The sequence below is a fragment of the Phascolarctos cinereus genome, unplaced genomic scaffold (genome assembly GCF_003287225.1).
Source record: "Phascolarctos cinereus isolate Bilbo 61053 unplaced genomic scaffold, phaCin_HiC Scaffold_5;HRSCAF=322, whole genome shotgun sequence".
Classification (NCBI taxonomy): Eukaryota; Metazoa; Chordata; class Mammalia; order Diprotodontia; family Phascolarctidae; genus Phascolarctos; species Phascolarctos cinereus.
Window position 1 is genome coordinate 340,629,192 of NW_027555958.1, and position 23,761 is coordinate 340,652,952.

Here is a 23,761-nt window from a genome sequence, read left to right on the forward strand (position 1 = left end):
TGATAATACTGTCTAAGTTAATTTACTTATTCAGTGCCATGCCAATCAAACTACCAAAGAATTCTTTTATAAAACTAGAAAAAATAATAGCAAAATTCATGTAGAGGAACAAAAAGTCTAGAAAATCAAGGCAGTCAATGGAAAAAAATTTAGGGAAGATGAACTAGTTGTACAAGATCTCAAACTATGTTTCAAAGTGGTAATCATCAACAACAATCTGAAACTGGCTAAGAAATAGAGCAACAGATCAGTGGAATAGATTAAGCACACATTATACTGTAGTAAATGACAACAGTAATCTGGCATTTGAGATCCTACCTATTAGGGTAAGAACTTACTATATGGCAAAAACTCCTGGGAAAACTGAAAAATAATTTGGCAGAAATTAGGCATAGATCAATATTTCACACCATATGGCAAGATAATTTCAAAATGAGTTCGTGATTTAGACATAAAGGTTGATATCATAAATAAATTAGGAAAAGACAGGAAAAAATACCTATAAGGATAAGGGAAGAGTTTATGAGCAAATGCATTGGAGAGGATCACAGGAAGTAAAATGGATAGTTTTGATTAAATTAAAAAGGTTTTACACAAAAATCAGTGCATTCAAAATTAGAAGGAAATCAGGAAATGGAAAAATTTTACAGCAAGTTTCTCTGATAAAGGTCTCATTTCTCAAGTATATAGGGAACTGAGCCAAATTTATAAAAATAAGAACTATGCCATAATTGATAAATGGTCCAAGGATATTAACAGGCAGTTTTCACAAGAAAAAATCAAAAGTATTGATAATCATATGAAAAAAATGCTCTAAATCACTACTGCGTAGAGAAAAAAAATTAAAATATGAGTACTACTTCATGCCTATCAAGTTGGCTAACATGACAGAAAAGGAAAATGATAAATATTGGAGGGGGTGTGGGATGTACTGTTGGTACAGTTGTGAACTAGTATAGCCATTCTGGAAACAATTTAGAACTATACCCAAAGAGCTATAAAACTGTGCATACCCTTTGATCCAGCAATACCACTTCTAGGTCTGTATCCCAGAGAGATCAAAGAAAAAGGGTAAGGATGCATATGTACAGAAATATTTATAGCAACTCTTTTTTTTCCTCTTTTTATATTAATTAACTTATTTTTAGTTTTCAACATTCACTATTATAAGATTTTGAGTTCTAAATTTTCCCTTCCCTTTTATTTCCCCTCTCCCCAAGATGGCATACAATCTGATGCAGGTTGTACTTATACAATTATATTAAACATATTTCCACATTACTCATGTTGTGAGAGAAGAATCAAAACAAAAGGGAAAAACCATGAGAAAGAAAAAAAAGAGAGAGCATGCTTCGATCTGTTTTCAGACTTCATTGATCTTTCTTTGGATGTGTTTAGCATTTTCCATCATGAGTCTTTTGGAATTATCTTAGATCATTGCATTGCATTGCATTTTTGCATTGAATTGCATCTTTTTTTGTGTTGGCAAAGAATTCAGTTGGGGAATGGCTAAATGAGTTATGGTATGTGATTGTGATGGAATACTATTCTGCTCTAAGAAATAATGAGCAAAATGGTTTCAGAAAAACTTGGTAATACTTATACAAGCTGATGCAAAATAGGAGAACATTGTACACAGTAACAGCAGTATTTTAATGATAATCAACTGTGAAAAACTTAGCTACTCTGATCAATACAATGATCCATGACAATTCTAAAGGACTCATGAAAAATGCTGTCCATCACCAGAAAGAGAATTAATGGACTTTGAGTGCAAATTGAAGCATATCTCTTTTCTTTATTTTTTTCCCTGGTCACATTATTAATGTGGAAATACTTTGTTTGACTTCATTTGGATAACAGGCATAGTATTTTTTGCCTTCCCAGTGGGTGGGGGTGCAGGTAGAAGGAGGGAGAATATTTAGAACTGAAAAGAAAATTTTTAAAAAATTATGAGCTTAAATGGATAATATTGGAAAAAAGGGTAAGGGTAAGGCGATTAAGAGCCTTTACGATAACTAGGAAGAGTCAACTTGAGAATTGCATTTTTGAACACATTTGGCTATTCTTCATTACTTGGTTTTCAAGTCTGTTTGCCCAAATGGGACTCTCATCACTTTAAGAAATAACTATGGAACCACATTATTCATTGTGTATTCTAGAGCAAAGTGGCTAAAAGAACCAAATTCTGAAGCAGAGGAGTTATTCCGCATGGTGGCTGAAGTGTTCATCTACTGGTCAAAGTCTCATGTAAGTAGGATAATATTGGCAGAAAGCTTTCTCCTTAGTCTATAGTGAATGCTTTTAGCCTTTTAAAAAAAGACCCATTCCCCTTTCTCACCTTCCCTAGTCACTTAGATTGTGTACACACACACACACACACACACACACACACACCTCTTTTCTTTGAGAAGGTGCTTGTTGCCTCAGCTATTTCAACATCAGTAAATTATTGCTTCCAGTTGTAATAGTGAATCAGGCTTTCTTTTGTGAAGAAAGAGACTGAGTTTTTAGTTCTGTCTCTTTCTCTTTCCAGCTACAAGATCATGTACAAGTTTATTTACCTCTGTGAGTCTTTTTTACTATCTATAAAACAGAAACAAAAGCACTTGCATTACCTACCTCATCAAATTGTGATGTCATCATAGTATATTGCTTTTTAATGTTTGAGATTATCTATAAAAAACAAATGGAAGGTCTCTTTGTCAGCTATTTGAAATGTTTAAATATAGTTTAGATCCCAAAATGTATTTTAGACATAAATTATCTCTTTGGATAACCAGTATTACTTAAATTAACTAAAGAATTACAGCTACCCATTTTCTATAGTGAAGATTCATCGTTGATTGTTATCTAACATCTTTATTGCAGTAATTAACATCATATACTTTAAAGTCTTATTGCTAAAATATTTACCTTTACTATTATATATATTCCATCAGTCACCTTAAATATTCAATTTTTTCTGTAATGATCATTTCAAATATGAGATGGCAACGTGAGTTTAGTTGTATATGTAATTTAAGAAAGAAAAATAGAAGGTGGAGCCAAGATGACAGAGTGAAAGCAGTGACTTGCTTGAGCTCTCCCCCAAACCCCTCCAAATACTCATAAAAAATGGCTCTAAACAAATTCTGAAGCAGCAGAACCCACAAAAAGACAGAGTGAAACAAATTTCCAGCCCAAGACAACCTGGATGATTGATCAGAAAGGTATACTGCGCCAGGCTGGGAGCACAGCACAGCACAGCGTGGGCACGCAGGCCGCAGCAAACCTGGAGCAGGCCTCAGAGGACTGAATCGCGGGCAGCTGTGGAGATTTCCAGGCTCCTCAATCCACCAATGCCAAAGACAGCTTAGAAGGTCAGTGGGAAAAGTCTGTTTCTGTCGGTGGTCAGAGAGGAAAGCGGGGTTTCAGCTCCATTCCCCAAGAGCATGGCCCTGGGGAGGGGCAGCTGCTTCCTGAGCTTCCAGCCCACAGACTGAGGGGGAATCCAGTGGCTGATCAGAGAGGGACTGCAGGGATCTGTTTGCCAGTGCTGAGGCAGGAATCTCTTGCTTTGCCTGTGCTTGGATCTGGGTCATAGTTGTGGGCAGCAGTGCTGGGGTGAGGAGGAACGCTGGCACCGTGGAGCTTGTAGTGGCTGTGGAGAGAAAACCCTCCTCACAGTTACAGGACAGAAAGGAGTACTTGTAGTCACAGGCCAGGAAAGGAGTAAACACCTCGCCCCTTATCATACCACCTTGGAAGAACTGAAAATTTACAGGTCCCTACAAGTATCTCTGGAAACAGCTACACAAACCCCTGAAGCTTGGGACAGTACACTCTCCACATTGGAAGCAGACTCTTACCTTAACAAAGAGTTTAAAACTCAAGTAATTGTCTGGGATCATGAGCAAGCAGCGCAAAAAGAGTCAGACTATATTACCTTACTTTGGTGAAAAAGAAGATCAAAATATACAACCAGAAGAAGACAACAAAGTCAAAGCTCCTGCATCCAAAGCCTCCAAGACAAATATGAATCAGTCCCAGGCCTTGGAAGAGCTCAAAAGGGATTTTGAGAAGCAAGTAAGGGAAGTAGAGGAAAAACTGGGAAGAGAAATGAGAGTGATGCAAGAAAATCATGAAAAACAAGTTAACAGCTTGCTAAAGGAGACCCCAAAAAATACTGAAGAAAATAACACCTTAAAAAAACATCCTAACCCAAATGGCAAAAGAGGTCCAAAAAGCCAATGAGGAGAAAAATGCCCTAAAAAGAAAAATCAGCCAAATGGAAAAGGGAGTCCAAAAGACTACTGAAGAAAATACTTCCTTAAAAATTAGAATAGAGCAATTGGAAGACAGTGACTTTATGAGAAATCAAGACACTGTAAAACAAATCCAAAAGAATGAAAAATTAGAAAACAATGTGAAATATCTCATTGGAAAAACAACTGACCTGAAAAATAGATGCAGGAGAGAGAATTTAAAAATTATTGGACTATCTGAAAGCCATGATCAAAAAAAGAGCCTAGACATCATTTTTCAAGAAATTACCAAGGAAAACTGCCCTGATATAGTAGAACCAGAGGGCAAAATAGAAATTGAAAGAATCTACAGATCTCCTCCTGAAAGAGATCCCCAAAGGAAAACTCCTAGGAATATTGTAGCCAAATTCCAGAGTTCCCAGGTCAAGGAGAAAATATTACAAGCTTCCAGAAGGAAACAATTCAAGTATTGTGGAAACACAATCAGGATAACACAAGATTTAGCAGCTTCTACATTAACGGACCCCAGGGCATGGAATATAATATTCCGGAGGGCAAAGGAGATAGGATTACAACCAAGAATCACCTACCCAGCAAAACTGAGTATAATCCTTCATGGGAAAAAATGGTCATTCAGTGAAATAGAGGACTTTCAAGCATTCCTGATGAAAAGACCAGAGCTAAACAGAAAATTTGACTTTCAAATACAGGACTCAAGTGGAACATGAAGAGGTAAACAGGGAAGAGAAATCATAAGAAACTTATTAAGATTGAACTGTTTACATTCCTGCATGGAAAGATGATATTTGTAACTCATGAGAACTTTGTCAGTATTAGGGTAGTTGAAGGGAAAAAATTGTATGTATGTATATAGATAGATAGATAGATAGATAGATAGATAGATAGATAGATAGATAGATAGAGGGCACAGGGTGAGTTGAAGATTAAGGGGTCATATCTGGAGAATAAAATTAAGGGATGAGAGAGGAGTATACTAGGAGAAGAAGAAAGAGGTAGAATGAGGTGAATTATCTCACAAAAAAAAAAAACCAGAAAAGAAAAGGCTCTTGTAGTGGAGGGGAAAGGGGGGAAGGTGAGAGGGAATGAGGGAATCTTATTCTCATAAGATTTGGCTTAAGGAGGGAATAACATACACATTCAATTGGGTATGGAAATCTGTCTTACCCTACAGGAAAATAGGGGGAGAAGGGGACAAGAGAGCAGGGAGGTGATAGACAGGAGGGCAGATTGGGAAAGGGGTAAAAAAAAAAATAATGAGTTTCTACTGTATAATTCCAACCACCTAATTGCATCTTTGTAAGTATCCAATAAATGCTAAAATTTTGTTACCAAAAAAAAAGAAAGAAAAATAGAATCTTAAAAGACTTAATTTAAAAAAATGAATCTTAATTCTATCGCCTAAATAAAAATATGGAGAAACATGGTATATTTATGTGATAAGAGCACTATTAGTTTTGGTTTTTTTTTTTCCTTTGGGAAGGGTTGTAAAGAATCATGAGACCTAGATTTACCTATTACTAGCTATAGGCTGTTGAGCAAGGTATTTAATCCCTATGAATCTTGGTTTCCTCATTTTAATAAAATGGGAAGTAGCCATATGGCATAATGGATAGAATGTTGTCTTAGGAGTCAAGAAAACCAGATTTAAAGTTCTAACCTTGACACTTAACATGTCGTATGACTCTGAAGGTCAGTCAGTTAATCTCTCAGGGCCCCAGTGAACTTCCTGTCAGTCAGTCAACAAACATTTAATAATTGCCTACTATATGCTAGGCATATGTGATGATGCAAAAATGTTTACTCAAGTATTTAATTTATTTGAATTTCTGATATTTATAATATCAGTAGAATTGTAATTGGAACTGTCCTTATAGATTATCTGGTCCAACCCTATAACTTATAAAATTTACCATTTTAAATGAGTAAAATATGCAATTTTTTTAGCATTCTTTGAATGTTTATTTTAAATGACATCTTTTCACAGTATCTTTTCAAGGATACTGCTTTATACAAGGGAAAAATTATCTCAGCTACATTTTGCCAGTCATATTTTGTAGGGAAGACAGTTCTAAAAGACTTTTGAACTTTGATCAACTCTAATAATAAACTATGAGTCCAAAAGAGTGAAGATGAAACATGATACTTAAGAGGTGATGAACTTTAAAAGCAAAAAGAGACAGATAGTTTTAGACTGGCTAATGTGAGGATTTGTTTTGCTGAACTAGGTTGCTAAGTATTGAGTGATCATTTTTCTTTTTTTTTTTTCTCAGTTGGAATGGGGGTAGTGAGAAGGACAGATTTTTGAAAAATAAAAATAATGAACTGTTTTTAAAAAGAATCACAGGGCCATAGAGCTGAAGTGACCTCCTCAGGTTTACACACACAGGAAGTTTGTTGTAGAACCTAGAATCCAGGCCTTCTGATTCTCAAACTAGTCGTTTCTCTTGTTACCACACTTTTTCTATGGCCCTTTCTGAGTGTTCTCGGATGTAGCTTTCAGTCATCATGTTTTCTAAATATTCTGAAATAGTAAGTCATGCTAAAATGAGAGTACTAGAGTTGTAGTTACAACCTGGTAGACATGATGTGAAGTGGTGTAAGAATTTTATTTTCTGAATTTTTTTTTTTTTTGCATTTTGAATGAAGGGTCACTAAATGTCTTCTTTAGATTTTGGGGGGGGTACCTATGAAATTATATTCCAGTTATTTTCATTTAATATTCTGTATCTAGAATAAAGTTCAATAAGTTTTTAAACATATTGATTCTGTTACCAAATGTAACTATAAAGTTCTTAATAAATTAATTAAAAAAGCCAAATTATTATTAATTAAATTATTAATTAATACTATACTCATTATCCAAATTAATCATTTGGGTAGTGGGTATAGTATTTTTTGCCTTCTTAGTGGGTGGGGGTGCAGGTAGAAAGAGGGAGAAAATTTAGAACTGAAAAGAAAATTTTTAAAAAATCATGAGCCATCTAAGATAAACAGATGGAAACTGTAAAAATCATTACCTTAAAAGTTACTGTCCTTCATACCTGAAGAGGACCGAAATGACATCACAACGTCAGAGTCTATGTACCGTTTGTCTGACTAGGGCTAATAAGACCAGTATGAGCTCAGAAGACTCTACCACAGGTCAGGTACAAGTAGTGTGTATGACCATTTGGGATGGAGATGTCTCTAAATTTGCACATCTCACATTTCTTTTGAGGTTCTGCAATTCTGCTTTACTCATAGAGCACAGTGCCTTCTTTGATATAGGCATGCCATGTTGGATGGTTCTGTGCCAGTGTCTCCCGTGTCTCACAGTTGATACCAAAGTTCTTCAGAGAAACCTTGAAATTCTGCCTTTTGTGAGTTCTCTGTAAAACAATGTTTTAGGCAAATGTATGTTTGGAACTCAGACTACATGGCTGTCCCATTAGAGTTGTACTCTAGTACAATGGTACTGGATCCTATAGTTTTAGCATGGCCTCACTTTGGATTACATTATATCCTCTTACTTGCCTTACTTAGCAAACTCTCTACTAAAATTATCATAAGCTTTTTCAGTCCTATTTATAATCAATGAAATATATATAAACATCTGTAGAATATGTTAATTATTTAAGTAATACACTTTTCTCCTCATTTAGATTCTAGTCTTCGCAAACCTCTTAAGTAACAGTACTCCTTGGAAAGTCTTTTAGTTTCTCTATATGCAATTCCCCCATATGTAAAATGTAAATAATTCCTCACATTAAATATTCTTTCATGATTTTTAAAAATTTAAAAATTTATCATTTTTCAACTAAAATGATTTATTTTTCAGTTGAAATTATTTTGTTCCTCCCAATAGTTTCCATCACCATTGAGAAAATTTTGAAAGGAAGGAAGGAGTGAAGGAAGGGAGACAGGGAAGTAGGGGAAAAAAAAAGAGAGAGGGAAGATGGGAAGGAGGGAAGAAGGAAGGAAAAAAAAGAAAAACAAAGCCCTCAGGACATAGCTACATAGTCCAGCAGTACAACCACATGAGCAATATCCAAAAATGTCAGTTTCTTTCTGCATCTTAAATTCATCATCTCTCTGTCACAAAGTTAGTGCCATGTCTTATCTTCATTCCTTTGGACTTGTGGTTTATCATTAGAATTGAGCAGAGTTCTAAATTCTTTTAAAGTTGTTTTTCTGCATAGCTATGTCTTATTAGTTCAAATAATAAATCCCAGGAAGTGGTCACACATTCTAATTCATACAGTTCAAATGTGGTATTTGGTTCTAGCCCAGTGGAATTATGTAGTGTAATTTTTAACTATGTGCATGTTTTATAAGATTTATTATTTCTAATAATTGGGACCTATTTGTGTCATTATTGTTGAATAAATTGTTCTCATAGTTCTGCTCACTTCACTCTTCATTGGTTCCTACAGGTCTTGCCAGTTTTCTCTAAAATTGTTCATTTCATCGTTTCCACATACAGTAGTATTGCTGTATATAATAGAGTATTTTTTCATTACATCCATATACTACAATTTGTTTAGCTATTCCCCAGTAGGAGGACACCCTTGTAATTTCCAGTTTAGGTGTACCATAAAAAAAAATGCTAAAATGTTTCTACTTGTAAATTCATAAGCCTAGGAGTAGTGTGGCTGGAACAAAAGGTGTGCATAGTCTGTAATTTTTTGAGCATGGTTCCAAATTGCTTTCTAAAATGTCTTCACCAATTCACATTTCTACTGACAGTATAGTAGTATACCTGTTTTCCCACAGCCCCTCCAAAATTTGTCGTATTCGTTTGTCATCTTTACCAGTCTTTGAGGTGCGAGATAGAACCTCAAAACTGCTTTTATTGGCATTTATCTAAATACTAGTGATTTAGAGCATTTTTTCATATGATTGTTGGTAGCTTTGATTTGTTCCTTTGAGAATTGCCTGCTCATGTCCTTTGAGGATTTATCTATTGGTTATAGATTCTTAGTCTTATAAATTAGAGTCATTTTATTTTTCTTAGAAATGAGTCTTTTATAAGAGAAGCATATTATAAAAAATTTTCTCCAGATACCTGTTTCCCTTCATATTTACTATATTAGATTTGTTTGTATAAAAACTTTTAAATTTTGTATAATCAAAATTGTCCATTTTATCTTGTATGTTCCTATCACTTGTTTAGTCATGAACTATACCCATTTCCATATATCCAAAAGGTAATTACTTCCTTACTACTCTAGTTTTTTTATGATGTGACCTATTCTGTCAGTCATGAATCTATTAGGAGCTTATTTTAGTACATAATAGTGTTGAATTAAGGCATATATTTTGCTTTAAAATCCTCTTAATGGAAATGTTAAATTATTTCATAGTATCTCCACAGAAAATGGAGAAATAGAAATGTTATAAAGTAGTGAGATGCAAAGAAAAATCTAATAATTTCTTTAGCCAGTTGGTGTAGCTGTCACCTCTCCCAAAACTTATTAAAGCTACCAAAGAAGAAAATTGATGGGTTTTAGTTGTAGTTCCTTTCATTTTTCACTGATGGGAAATACAAAAGAACTATAGAATATCCAAAATATAACTAGGAATCACAAAATGTTTGAAGATAACCATGGAATTTTTCCAACATATCAATCACTTTAACCTCCAAAAACAACAGCACTGCCATGCACATGGTGGACAATTGTTTATCAAAATTGAGCTTAAAAAATCTTACAAAAAGATGTAGAACACATATCATTAACATATTAACAAAATTAACATCTGCTGGTGTTCAGTATTTGAAGAAATAGGTTTCAACATCAGTGCTAAAATGTTCACTATTATAACTAGCAACATTTCCTTAGGATTTTGTGACATTTATGTATGCTTCATTAATATTCTGGCAAATTCTATGAATTGATATCATCTGATGTTTTTAAAAGGGATTAGCCATTTAATTTCTAAAAAATCTGATTCTATGCTCATTGCAGTTTAGAAAAATTTGTCTCCACCAGCCCTACTCAGCAATTTGTGCTGATTATTTTAAAGAGTAAATAAAAGTAGAAAAGGATTTGACACTTAGGATGGAAACCCACACTGCATTGTGCCTCTGTAACTTCTGTTCAGTTTTATCTTAGCTTCTCCCATAAGTGATTTTTCAACTTAAATTTCTTGTGCAACTTTCCAGAATTTCAAAAGAGAAGAGCAGAACTTTGTCGTTCAGAATGAAATCAACAACATGTCTTTTCTTATTACTGATACCAAGTCAAAGATGTCAAAGGTACTGTAATCTATTTCATGATATTAGGAGATATCTCACCTTATTTTCTTTTGCAGGTTAAATATGAAAAGAGCACAAGAATAGTTTTAAATGTTAACTACTTAATGAGCACATCTATAAGAGTTTTATTAGCATTTTAAGTTATCTCTGGTACTGTATGCTGATGATGATTTGGCTCAGAGGTTGAAATACTTTTTATTCCAAAATGTGAGTTGTATGATATAACTTAAGATGGTGTACTATACACTACACAATGATTGTGGTGAGCGGTGATGAGAGTCTTAGCTAAAGCAGTGGTTTTTTAATAGACAGTGTTGTGGAAGTATAAATGACAAGATTTGGGAATTGATTAGATGTATGAATGAGAGTATGGAATTGATAATGATGGCAAGGTTACAAACCTTTGGGGAAAAAAATGTTGAAATAGTTAAGTTTTTTAGGGGGAAGGGGAAGATAATGAGTTCTCTTTTATGTAGGTTGAGTATGAGATGCTTTTAGCATATATAATTTGAAATGTCCACTAAGCAGCCAGTGGCACAAGACTGAAGCTCAATAGAGAGAGACTTAGCATTTATATCAATTTATTAGTTATCTTAATAGAAATGGTAATTAGACCCACTGTAGGTATTGAGCTCACCCAGTGAGAGTATATAAACAAGAGAAGAGAGCTCCGGACAATTTTGAGAGGTACCTACAAGATAATGTTGTTGAGTCATTTTAGTATTGTCCTACTCTTAGTGCCCCCTTTTGGGGTTTTCTTGGTAAGCTTAGTGAAGTAGTTTACCATTTCCTTCTCCAGCTCATTTTACAGAGGTAGACAGGGTTAAATGACTTACCCAGGGTCACATAGCTGGTAAGTGTCTAAGGCTGGATTTGAACTTGTAAAGATGAGTTTTTCTGATTTCTAGCTTAGTATTCTATTCACTGTGCCACCTAACTACCCATGATAGGAATGAGGATCCAGTAAAAGAGAGAAGGAGCAGTCACAATATCTGAAGAGAGTAGTGTCACAAAAACTGAGAGAGCGGGAAGTTTCTAGGAGGAGAGAGTGGTCAGTAGTGTTGAATGCTGCAGAAAGGTCTGGAAGTGTAAAGACTGAGAAGAGACCATTAAATTTAGCAATTAAGATATTTTCAGTAACTTTGGAGATAATAGTTTCAATTGAGTAATAATCTTGGAAGCCATATTGCGAAAGGGTTAGATGAAAGTGAGAAGAGGAGAAGTTTATGCAAGTGTGGATAACATTTTACTTGGAAAGATACCATCCTTTTCTCTTAATAGAAAAAAAAATCTATAGAAGAAGGGGCTTAATTAAAATTAAATTATAAAAATAAAAACTAAAATTTTGGATTGATAGAATTCCTGAGGGAAAGAGTGAAACTTTCAAAACTAAAGAAAAAAATAAGTAAGAATTACTCCAAAAAATAGTTGATTCCTCAGAAGCATTGTATACTCTGTAATTAAGGACACATGAGGAAGGGGAAAAAAATAACCTAATACCAATTTTCATGAAGATCTAAAGACTAAGGAGCAATTTTGTGGAAGAAAAACTGACGCTGACTATATCTCCCATGTTTGTCCTACAGGCAGCAGTCACAGATCAGGAAAGAAAGAAAATGAAACGTAAAGGAGACAGATATTCTATGCAGACCTCTCTTATTGTAGCAGCCCTGAAGAGATTACTGCCTATTGGATTGAATATTTGTGCTCCAGGAGACCAAGAATTAATTGCCCTAGCCAAGAACCGTTTTAGCATGGTAAGTGCTTGTCTTTTTTCTAGCTTTAATTAGCAAGTTACCCAACAAAAGCTTCAAGCTGTTTATTCACCTCTCTCTTTGTCAGTCCTCTATATTTATGTTTCACCAACATTGTATGTTTCTTAAGCATCCACTTTATATAAGGTAGAGAAATATATGCTTGGCTAAAAAGGTTATTTTTTTTTCTTAATGATGACTTCTTTTTTTGTATAGTTTGGTGTCCTTTTAAAACTATACTTTTTGTGTAGTTTGTATAGTTACCTTTTTTATTTTAAGTCATAAATACTACCTCACTGTAATTTTCAGGACCAAGCCAATAGATTGAGAGCTGGAAGGTACATCAGACGTCATCTGTTCTAACTCCTCATTTTACAAAGGAAATCAAAAGCCCAAAGGGGTTAGGGAACTTTCCCAAAGTTACACATAAATAAATGTCAGAGCTGAGATTCAGACCTTATTCCTTTAATGCCAAATTCAGTGTTCTTTCCACTATACCAGACTGTTTCCTGCTGGCTCAAATTCGGTTATAGGTAGTGCTAAAATCCAAAATAATTTATCATGTAAGATCTTATGATAAAGATTCATTATTGGTACAGATTTATAGAGGGTAATTCCTTATATGAAAAACAAGGTACTAAAGTCATGTAATAACTAATTTTCAAGTCTTAAGGTTTTTTGCACCAATAGGGAACCCAATTCTGACCTCCTTTTATTCCTACTTTCTCCTCTTCCTGGTGATGAGAAAGATGAGAAAAAAAGCTTATGCAAATATGATAAGGATAATAATAGCAAATATTTATATAATGCTTTAAGGTTTACAAGGCATTTTCCTCACAGTAGTCCTACGGCTAGATAGTGTGAATATTCTTATCCTTATTTTACAGATAAGGAAACTATATGTCACTTAGATTAAGAAACTTGTTTGTGGTCACACAACTAGCATTTGGCAAAACTAGGACTAAAACCTAGGTCTTACAATTTCCTATCTCATATTCTAGTACATTATGCTGCCTTTCAGTAAATATACGTTGGGGTTGAAGGGAAAACTTCATCCCCTGACTCTTAACTTCCATTCTCATGCAGGAGCTAAAAAATGTTTTCTTTAGCATTCCTATGTAAATTTGAATATGGCACTGAAAAGCAGGCATAGCCCGTGGTAGGTGTAGAGTAGAGGGGGACCACTGTGACTGTTATCTGGATTATGCTTGCAAAGTCTCCATAACCCCGAAAGGTTTTTTTGCTGTAGCTATAATAAGGGTATATTGCTACTGTTCTGTTGTGCAACTAAGAGAAAATCATCAAAAGCATAATTAAGTATAAAATGAGCTTTTTCAGTTAGTTGGTAGGGGAAACAAGCAAGAAAGCATCTTGTTGCCACCTTTTTTTGCTGTAAATGAAAAAATCAACCCTTTTAGATACCAGAACATTTAATCTAATAACAAAATAGGTTGTTTTGCTTGAAGTTGCTAAGCTGTATAGAACAATTTTTAAAAGAATACCCAAGTCTTAGGTTTTTTTGTGGGTTTTTTTTTTAATCCTATAAACAGTTTAGGGTGACTGTCCATGCATTATGCTTATTTAAAAGAACCTTGTAGTTTGTCCACGGACAAGTGGTTCCCAACCCATTTCAAAATTTCCCTTTGATGTTTATTTCTTGACAGAAAGACACAGAAGATGAAGTGCGCGATATTATTCGTAGTAATCTTCATCTACAGGGCAAGGTAAGCCAGGACATTTTCCAAAGCACATTCAGTGTTTTTCAAACATTTCTTTTTTCAAAAGGATCACCTCACAAATGATGTTAGCTCAGTACTTCAGTATAGCAAAATGTTTTGGCCAGTCATTTTTTCTATATTATAAAAACCCTTTGTTTTAAGAACATCAAAAAAACAAAATCTGTTTTTGTGGAAGTTCTACACCCATCACCCGCAAATAAAACTAATTTTATAATCTGACTTTTCTCCAGAATTTTTGTAATGATTACCTCCAGTTTAAGTAAGTGAATATTATTAATTCTTTTTGCTCTTTTTTAGTAGAAGTGGGTCAAATATAAGAAATCCTATAGAATAGAAAATCTAAAAATAATTATCTATATTTTTGTTTCCTTGAAAGTAGTACATCTTGGAAAACAGTCACCTTTTTAGTTCTGAGTGCTATCTGTTGTGCTAAGTATTTCATAAGGATAATACTCTATAATTAAGGGCAGATAAGGTAGAAAAGTAAGGATAATCCACTAACCATACCTTAAGCATAGGGAATGAAATGTTTCAACAAATATTTGTCCACATCATAGAAAATTATTATTGCATTTGTAGATAACATTAATATAGTACTTGCCATGTGCCAGGCACTGTGCTGAGAGCTTTCCAATTATTATCTCATTTGATTCTCACAATAGCCCTGAGAGGTAGGTACTGTCATCCCATTTTAGAGATGATAAAACTGAGGCAAACAGAGTTTAAGTGACTTGCCCTGGGTAGCAAAGCTAGGAATTGTCTGAGATTTGAATTCAGATCTTTCTGACTTTAAGCCCAGCTCTCCACCTTCTGTGCCACCTACCTGCCTTTTCTTGTTCGGTTTTTGTTAAGAGGCAGAATGGGTTTGATAGGTGATTTGTTCTGTTTCACACACTTCTCAGTTAGGATTGAGATATGACATTTAACGTTGTACTATATGAGGGGAAATAGCAGCTTGAAATCCCTAAGTGTCCCAAGACTGAGAATATTAGTAGCACGTGCCTTATTGTCTGCCCTGTTAAGAAGGAGGAGGTAACTAAAGGGAAAAATAATTATGCAAGTTTTCAGTAAAGGATAATTGCATTTTAAAATGCTTGCTTCAAACTTTTAATTTGGTTTTTACATATCCTTCAATGCATAATGTGTTATTTTTTTCTCAAGATTAAGTTCTTTTTGACGTTTCCATTTATTCTTTTTCATGACAATAGTTATGAAGTTTAAAGTCTTATCCATTCACTCAACTCCTGTTTTAAATTGTTTCTGTTTATTAAATTTCCAGTTTACTTCTTTGCGTTGTATTCTCTCTTCACCCATTAAGAAACTTAAAATGATCACTGCTTCACTGACTTAGAATAATGATTCTCTAAAAATGATTTTACTTTAGCTTTGGCTCTTATTTAGGAAACTGCTAAAATTTAATATATCTGCCATTTGGGATACTATATCTTCCATTTAAAGTTCTTAAACATTAAATAAATTTAATAATATAAAAATGCTTGGTGTGCTTTACTTCACAAGAAAAATCTTATTCTCAGTGTGATGTAGATATGACTAACATCATTTTGTAATAATGTCCTTTATATGTCATGGCCAAGTTCTATTTTAAGGTGGGAAACCCTGTTTATATCATAGTTTGGCCCAAACTATTTACAATTTTTGAAGTGAAAAAAATAGAAATTTTGACAGTTTTGAAAGAGTTAATTTTAAATTAGCCAAGGAAAATGAAAAAAAAATATATTGTTTTAAGTGTTGGTTGATTGCTCCATACTTTTAAAACATTAAAATGAACCGAACTTCAAACATATACATTATATAATTGAATTTTTACAAGCTAGTAATTGACAGCTGGAAAAAGTGTAGGGAAACATTTTTAACAGTTAGGAGAATGCCGTGAATATGTTTAGGGATAGGTTGCCCCTTGTTTCAGCTAGATTTTAACCTCACAGCCAAAACCTGAAGATATGCAACTTTGGATAAGTTTACTGGTACTCATCAATGTTGCTCGCACTTATATAATACAAAAGGTTTACAAAACCCTTTCTAAACAATAACTTGGCAAAATATCCCCTATATTATTATACCTGTCTTACAAATGAGAAAACTGAGGTTCAGAGAGGAAACTGATTTGCCCATAGTCATAGAGCTCGTTTGTTTGAACTGGACTGTGAGCCCAGGTTTCCTGACTATACTAATAACATCTGCCAGAGCAAGAATTCTTGATCTTTTCAAGATAACTTAAGAAATCTGCTACAGTACAGCGATTACAAAATCACTGTTCTATTAAGCATTTATGGAAATAACTCTTGTCAGGATGGTACCTTCAACAAATGATGCAGTGTGAGATAGTGAACAGAGCACTGGACATTCAGTCAGGAAGATCTGACTTTTAAATCCTTCTTCTTAAATTACTGTCTTACTCTTTGATCATGGACAAATTACTGAACCTGTCTTTGTTCCCTTTTCTATAAAGGATGATGAAAATAACTGTGTACCTATTTCACAAGTCTTTTGTGAGGCTCAAAAAAAAATAACGTATTAAAGTAGTTCATAAACCATAAAATTCAAATTCTTAGTTCCCTGTTACCCGTATTTAATCCAGCTTCTGAAAATTTAAAATCACTATATCATTGGTTGTCCTAATTTTGCTTTTATAGTCTCGATTTTACATATCCATGGACATATTTCCTATTTTTTACTGTGAAATCAGTTTCTTATTGCAGCATGTTTTTACCAAAAGTCACGTTTTTGTGGAACTAGTTAATAAAAGCATGATATACAAGAAAAGGTACCAGATTTGGAGTCAGAAGACTTGGATTTAAATACTGACTGTGCTGCTTACCACTTGGGTGATTTTTCTGGACTCTCTAGCCCTCCATTTCTTCATTTATATAATGATTTAGATGTGGACAATGATGAGCTAGTCCAGTTCCTTCCAACGCAAATATATTTTCTTTTAACATTAACTATGATATTTTTGTATAGAGACCCATCACTAATGTTCTAGTATTCAGGAAAACAATATACATTCTGCTTTCTGTTTTTAAACCAAAGCATGCCTACCATTTCCATAGGGAGAAGGAATTCCTCATAGTTACTGTCAAAATACAAAATAAATGCATTCCTGAAAAACTCTCCATATATATGTACATATACTCATATTCTTTTTTTCTTTTTACTTACATTACTTTTTTTACATTACATTATTATGTTTTTATATTACATTATCACATTTATTTACATTTCCTTTTACTTACATTACTCTACATGTAAGATGATGGATTGGAACTAGTCAAGTAGCCAATCCAAAACGCTAGTCATTAATCACTTGATGTCAGATTTGAAAGAGATTTCCAATTTAGGGTCCCAGGAATCTGTGGCCCCATGCCATTTAGCGATTTATAATTGACTTGGATAAAAGCATAAATGTGTGCTTATAAAATTTAAGGAAACCACAAATAGCGAATGCAGATAACAGAAATGTAATTCAAAGGGGCTACAAATATTGGACCAAGTTTAATGAGGTGACATTTAATAGAGATGATGTTAAGTTTTATACTTAGGTTTCAAAAATCAAACTTCACAGGTACAAGAAAGAGAATGTATGGCTAGGTAGCAGTTTGTTTGAATAAGATATTGTTGGCTTAGTGAACTTCAGTATGAGTCAGTACCATGATGTGTTAGTCTTAGACTTTATTACAAGAGCTTCCAATATTAAAGAGTGTTTTATTTTGTCAATCCACATCTGGAATATTATGTTCACTTCTATACACCTGGATGAGGGCAACCACAAAGGGCCTCAAGATCATACCATGTGAGGATTGTTGGAAGGACAGGAAAAGAAAAGTCTTTGTAGGTAAAAGACCAAGGATCTTTATCTTGTGGAAAAGGGATTAGACTTGTTCTGCTTTTTTTCCAGAGGCAGGAGCAATGGATTTATGTTACAATGAATGAAATTTAGGACCATTGTAAGAAAAAATAATTACTAGCAATTAGAACCATCCCAAAGTGGAATGGGCTTCCTCAAGAGATATTAGATTACCACCACTGGAAGTCTTCAAGCAAAGGCTTGACAACATGCTCAGTATATATGTTTTAGATAGGATTTTCTTTAAGTTGAATTTCATGGCTTCTGGGGTCTTTTCCAAATCTATAATTCTCTGATATATAGTAATGTAAGAAGTGCTTTTGGAAGCTTCCTATCACTTTTATTACCAAAATAAAAAAATGAAAACCTCAGCAATTCACAGAAAACTCATGAATTCTTAAGTTTACTTGTTAATTTTTTCATATGTATTTTAGTTGCTTTCTGTCTCCGTATATCTTTCATTGCTTCTTTTTAACTTGTCATGTGCTTATATTATCTTATGGTGTCAGGTCTTTTCATTTTAGCAACTAGTGAAAAAACTACCTTTCATTTGAAATAGATGAGGATCCAGGCACCAAAGTCTGCTGTAGAAAATCAAAATACTCAAATGTCAAGCATTCATGTAATTGGAAACCATTTCGTTTTTTTTTCACTACTCTGTTATGGACATTGTAACTTCTTCTATTCTAAACCACAAGTTTCTAAGTTTAAAAGAAGTTTCATTTGTGAATTATGCATTTACAAGGTGGTATTCAGAATATGCAATCCAACCTATTCATATGACAGCTGGGGAAAAAAAAGACTTCCTCAAGGTGGAAAATATTTTGGTTCCATAGGGCTGGTGGGTAGGGGTGCAAAAAAACTATTGAATAGGTAACTAGGTTATTAAGCTATTCCAATTGCCTATACTAACATTAGTAGCATTTGTTCTAATGTTCATGCTCTTTATAAAAACAAAAACAAAACGGGTCCAAGCTATAGTACTAGGTAATATGTTAGTTGTAGAATTACAGAAGCATCTATAATTTTGTCAGCATAAGGAGCTTCTATCAAGTATATTACAACTTATCAGTGATTTATAAATATATCCTGAGACACATAGAGGTTGAGTGACTAGTTTTCTCTAGGTCTTTTTAAATTTCTTTGGTACCACTGCAGAAAATTGGCCAAGGCCTTTAAAAAAAAAATAGTACTTACTAGAAACAAATCACCATAAGGAATTGTTATAATATTGTAGTTAAGGTAGAATGTATTAAGCATCTTGAGGTGACTTGTTGGCTAATGGGCTTTGTGTAGGTTGCTTAAAACAAGTAAGTCTTTGTCCACTATATGATTGATTTCCATTTGATACCTTATTCTAATGATACCTTTTTCTATCTAATTTTTAGTCTCTTGACAATTCACTGTCCCAAATACTGCACCACTGTCAGCATTAGTGAAGTTTTATATGAATAAATACATGTACTTCCCTTTCCAAATTTATGAAAAAAGGGCAGCCTTGGAAACATCAGTATCTGAAAATGTATTCTGTGATTCTAAATTGTTAAGCAAGGTCCTCTTAGGAGTGTAGCAGTTTTTAAGGCTCCTGGGAAATTTTCCATTTATAAATTTGTGCATTTTTTTTCCTTTCTTTTTGTAGTTAGAGGATCCGGCTATTAGGTGGCAAATGGCACTTTACAAAGACTTACCAAACAGAACGGAAGAAACCTCAGACCCTGAGAAAACAGTAGAAAGAGTATTGGACATAGCTAATGTGCTTTTTCACCTTGAACAGGTTAGATATTTTCTTGACTCTAGAACAATAAGTTAATTACAGAGTAGAAACCTATTTTAAAAAGATGGCTGACTGTATGTACATTTTTTATGGATTAAGATGGCATTCTACATATATATAATTTAAAGAATACCTATGAATAAAATGTTTTTGATAAGACTATAATTGTTATACTTTGTGGATTCAGAAGAATCTGTGATGTTATTAATGTGAGTACTTCCTTCACTGACAGAAATTATAATTTCTCCATTGACTTCTTTTCTCCTGCAATTCATCTCCATATTTTCTCATAAATTCTCCATAGAAGAAATATCAAATGTATATTCCTTTGTGTTTTGATTTTTAGGGTTTTTTAGTGTTTTTTTTCCCCAAGGTAATTATATAACATTTAAGTTACCAATCTATTGTCCCTATTTCTTGCTATATGATTAGCCTGATTAATGTTAGTTGTGAAAATCATTAATTATATTCTTTATGCCATTTTTACACAAAAGTCATTATAAGCAAAACACCTACCTTCTCCCACCAGATAAAATCTTTCCATTGAGTTTTGCATTATTTGTAATTTTAATTCTCCTAAGATTGTTATATTATGGTTTTCATAATTATAAAATATCAATGACTGAATATTGATTTTAAAGAAACAAGCATTCTTAGTAGTGAGCAAAAATCACCTTTGCCCAAATGCACTGCAGCCTACCATTCTGCTAAAATGTGAGTCCATTGCCAAGCATAGTAGCATATGCCTGTAATCCCTTTTACTAGGTAGGCTAGCAAAGCATTTGAGCTTGGGAATTCTGAGCTGTAGTTGACTAAGTTGATCAATTGTCTACACTAAGTTCTGCATTAATATGATAAGTGGAGGGAGATGGGTGGGGGCAGGCTTTGGAGGGGGGAGTGGGTAAGGGAGGTGGAAGGGACAAGGTTACCTAAGGAGAAACAAACCAGCCTACTTAGAATCAAAGCAGGTCAGAACTCCTGTGCCTAAGTAGCACTGGGACTGTGAGCAGTCTCTGCACTTTCAGCTTGGGCAAGATAAGGATCCCCTGAAATGTATTCAAATACTTCTTGGGGATCTGTGGATCCAAGGTTAATAATCCCCAGACTAAATGGTCCCTAAGGTCCTTTTTAGTTCTGAATCAGTGATACCATGATTTTAGAAGAATTTGAAGCATCTTGTTGTCAATATGAATTTTTTTGGACTTTATCCAGGATATTTTCCATAGCATTGGCAAAACACTGTTGTGATTACCTTTCTAACACCTAGATTGGTATCAGCATTCCGTGAATTGTTGAATGACGTTCTCTGTAGCTTCATTTCTCGTGAACTTATGTGTAAGTTTGACCTATGTATATTAGAAGTACTTTTTTCCAGGAGAACCTTCAAGCCTGGAAGCTGTGCTGTTTGTTGTATCAAATGCTTTCTTGAAATAAATAAATTATATAAACTGAAATCATATATCCTATACATCTCTCAATCACGTGTTAACAGAAAGATTTCTACTTAAGAAAATTACCTACAAAATACCAACTAATTCCTTCTGTTGTTTTCATCAAGGATGACAATATATGTACTTATATCATTCTTCTAAGTATTTTATATAGATAACAAAGCAGACACAAATGGGTAGTAACCAATTTTTCTTGGTTGCCTTTCTTTTAATAAATGTACCATAAATGGTTTTTCCCATCCTTTGGAGTTTCTGATCTGTGAAACAATAGCTACTTACTTGCAGTAATAACTAATAGAAAACAGACATTTCCACAAAGGCATTTTCTAGGTAGTCAGTTGGTGTATAAATTTGCAAAAGTCTAAAAATTGGGAAATGAATTTTTAAAAAATTAATCCTTTTTTCTCACCAGCACTTGAAATTATTGAAGATAACTTTTAATGGTGTATTTTAAAATCTAGCCCAAAGTATAAAACTATACTTATAAAACAAATTACATAATAATCATTTAATTGTAAAATAATTAAGCTTATTGCAAGGAAATTGATGATATATACCAGAATCTTTTAAAATAATGATCATAATAATGAAATTTTCCTTACCATTTCCAGATATTGTAAAATCAATTATATTCTCATGATATCCTTTGAAGATGTGTGAGGAATTCATTACTTTAAATTCCTCCTCAATGTACATTTGAAATTGTTGTTTATAGCATTTTGCAAAGGAAATTTTATATGGAAGCTTAGAATAGTAATGAGAGCATACAAGGTACTCAAAAATAGACTTGATTTCAGTAGGAACAACAATTTTATGTGTTTTCTGTATCCTACACTTGCCACTCAAGTCATTTGCCTTTTCTGAGCCCTATTCTTTTTATCTGTAAAAGAAAGGGGCTAAAATATATGCCTTCTAACAGCCCACTCAAGTCTAAATATATCATCCCATGATCATAATTACATACATGATTACTTTGCCAGGGCCTACCATTGTCCATTGGAGGTGCAACTTTCCCTTCAAACTCTAACTGAATTAAAATAAAAGCACATTCAAATGATATGCAAAATCCATATTTTTATGCTTTCCCTTGAATCCTCTAGAACAGATCATTCAAATACTTAAATAGAATCTAGATAGCTGTTTTCAGACTCAGTAAGACTCGTTTTTAAAAATTAAAATGCCTTCTTAAATAAGAACACCTGTACTCCATTGTGACTTAATTGGTTTAATTACAAATTTTCATCTGTAAGGACACTATGCTTTCTTTATACTTTTATGTGTTGACATTTATCATACACAAAAGATCAAAAATTTATTTTACCCTCACTAGATCTGTCCATTCCCACTAGATTTTGTCTTGTCTCACTTTCCTTTCATGACTAAAGTCTTTGGGAAAGGTGTCTACAGTCAGTTCCTCCACTTCCTTTGATCTCACTCTTTTTACAACTCTCTGAAATCTGACTTCTGATTTCATCATTCAACTGAAACTTCTTTCTCCAAAGTTACCAATAATCTCTAAATTGATAAATCTAATGGCCTTTTCTCAGTCCTCATCTTTCTTGACTGCTCTGCAGCCTTTGACTTTTTCAGCCACTTTCTTCTTGATACTTTCTTCTCTCTAGGGTTTCGTGACACTGCTCTCTTCTGATTCTCCTCCTACCCATCTGACTGATGTTTTCCATTCTTCTTTACTGGTTCTTCATCCAGGTCACCTCTGCTAACTGTGGGTGTCCCCCAATTGCTGTCCTGGGTAATCTTCTTTCATCATATATTTTGCTTGGTGGTCTCATCAACTTACAAAGATTCAGTTATCATCTCTATGCAGAAAATTCTCAGATCTCTTTGTACAACACAAAACTCTCTCTGGACCTTTAGTCTTGCATCTCTAGTTGCATATTGTGAAATCTCAAACTGGTGTTTATCTCTTAAACTCAACATGTTCAAAATTGAACTCGTCTTTCCCCCCAAACCTTCCTTCTTCCAAACAGCTGCCCTATGCCTGAAACTCTCTCCCTCCTTATCTCTTCCTCCTGACTTGTCTGGTTTCCTTCGAGGTCGAGATCAGGTCCTACCTTATGCAAGAAGCCTTTCAGAGTCCTCTTTAATCTTAGTGTCTTCCCTCTGATATTATCTTCAATTTATCCTTTATATACCTTTTGGACATGTCGTCTTCCTCATTGGACTATGAAATCCTTAAGAGCAAGGATTGTTTTGTGCCTTTCTTTATATCCCCAGAATTTAGCACAGTGCCTGGCACATAATAAGTACTTAATAAATATTTGTTGACTTGTCAACTTGACTTCTACCTGACATAGCCATTTTTATTTTTTCCAGAAACGTACAAATACAGACCGGCGCTTTTACAGTATGGGAAGTATAGTGTTGAACTGCACGGGGATTACTAATTAATTTTAGAACCATATTGGAATTGTTTCTGTGTTATCTAATACTTATAATAAGTCTGTTTTGTCTCTTATGGTAGCATAACCACTAGCTAAACAGTAACTTGCTTGTCTTTTCTACGGTATCCTAAAAATGTTATTGTCACTTGCGTAGATGATGTCTTTCAGACTTTAACACGGTAGTAGAAATTTTAACATTTTTGCTAAACCAGTAGACTTCTTGACTTGTTTCTGGTCTGTGATCCAGAATCCTTATTGTTCTCTGTTCTCTCC

The 23,761-nt window shown here is 33.9% G+C and overlaps 1 protein-coding gene across 1 annotated transcript in view; it reads left to right on the forward strand.

The window, feature by feature from the left end:
- The window catches only part of RYR2 (ryanodine receptor 2), a 794,727-nt gene that overhangs the window by 633,143 nt on the left and 137,823 nt on the right, over positions 1 to 23,761 (forward strand). The window contains 6 exon segments of the mRNA XM_078156251.1: positions 2,163 to 2,250; positions 10,411 to 10,503; positions 12,090 to 12,260; positions 13,922 to 13,981; positions 19,501 to 19,635; positions 23,421 to 23,460. Coding sequence (XP_078012377.1) covers positions 2,163 to 2,250; positions 10,411 to 10,503; positions 12,090 to 12,260; positions 13,922 to 13,981; positions 19,501 to 19,635; positions 23,421 to 23,460 — 587 coding nt within the window.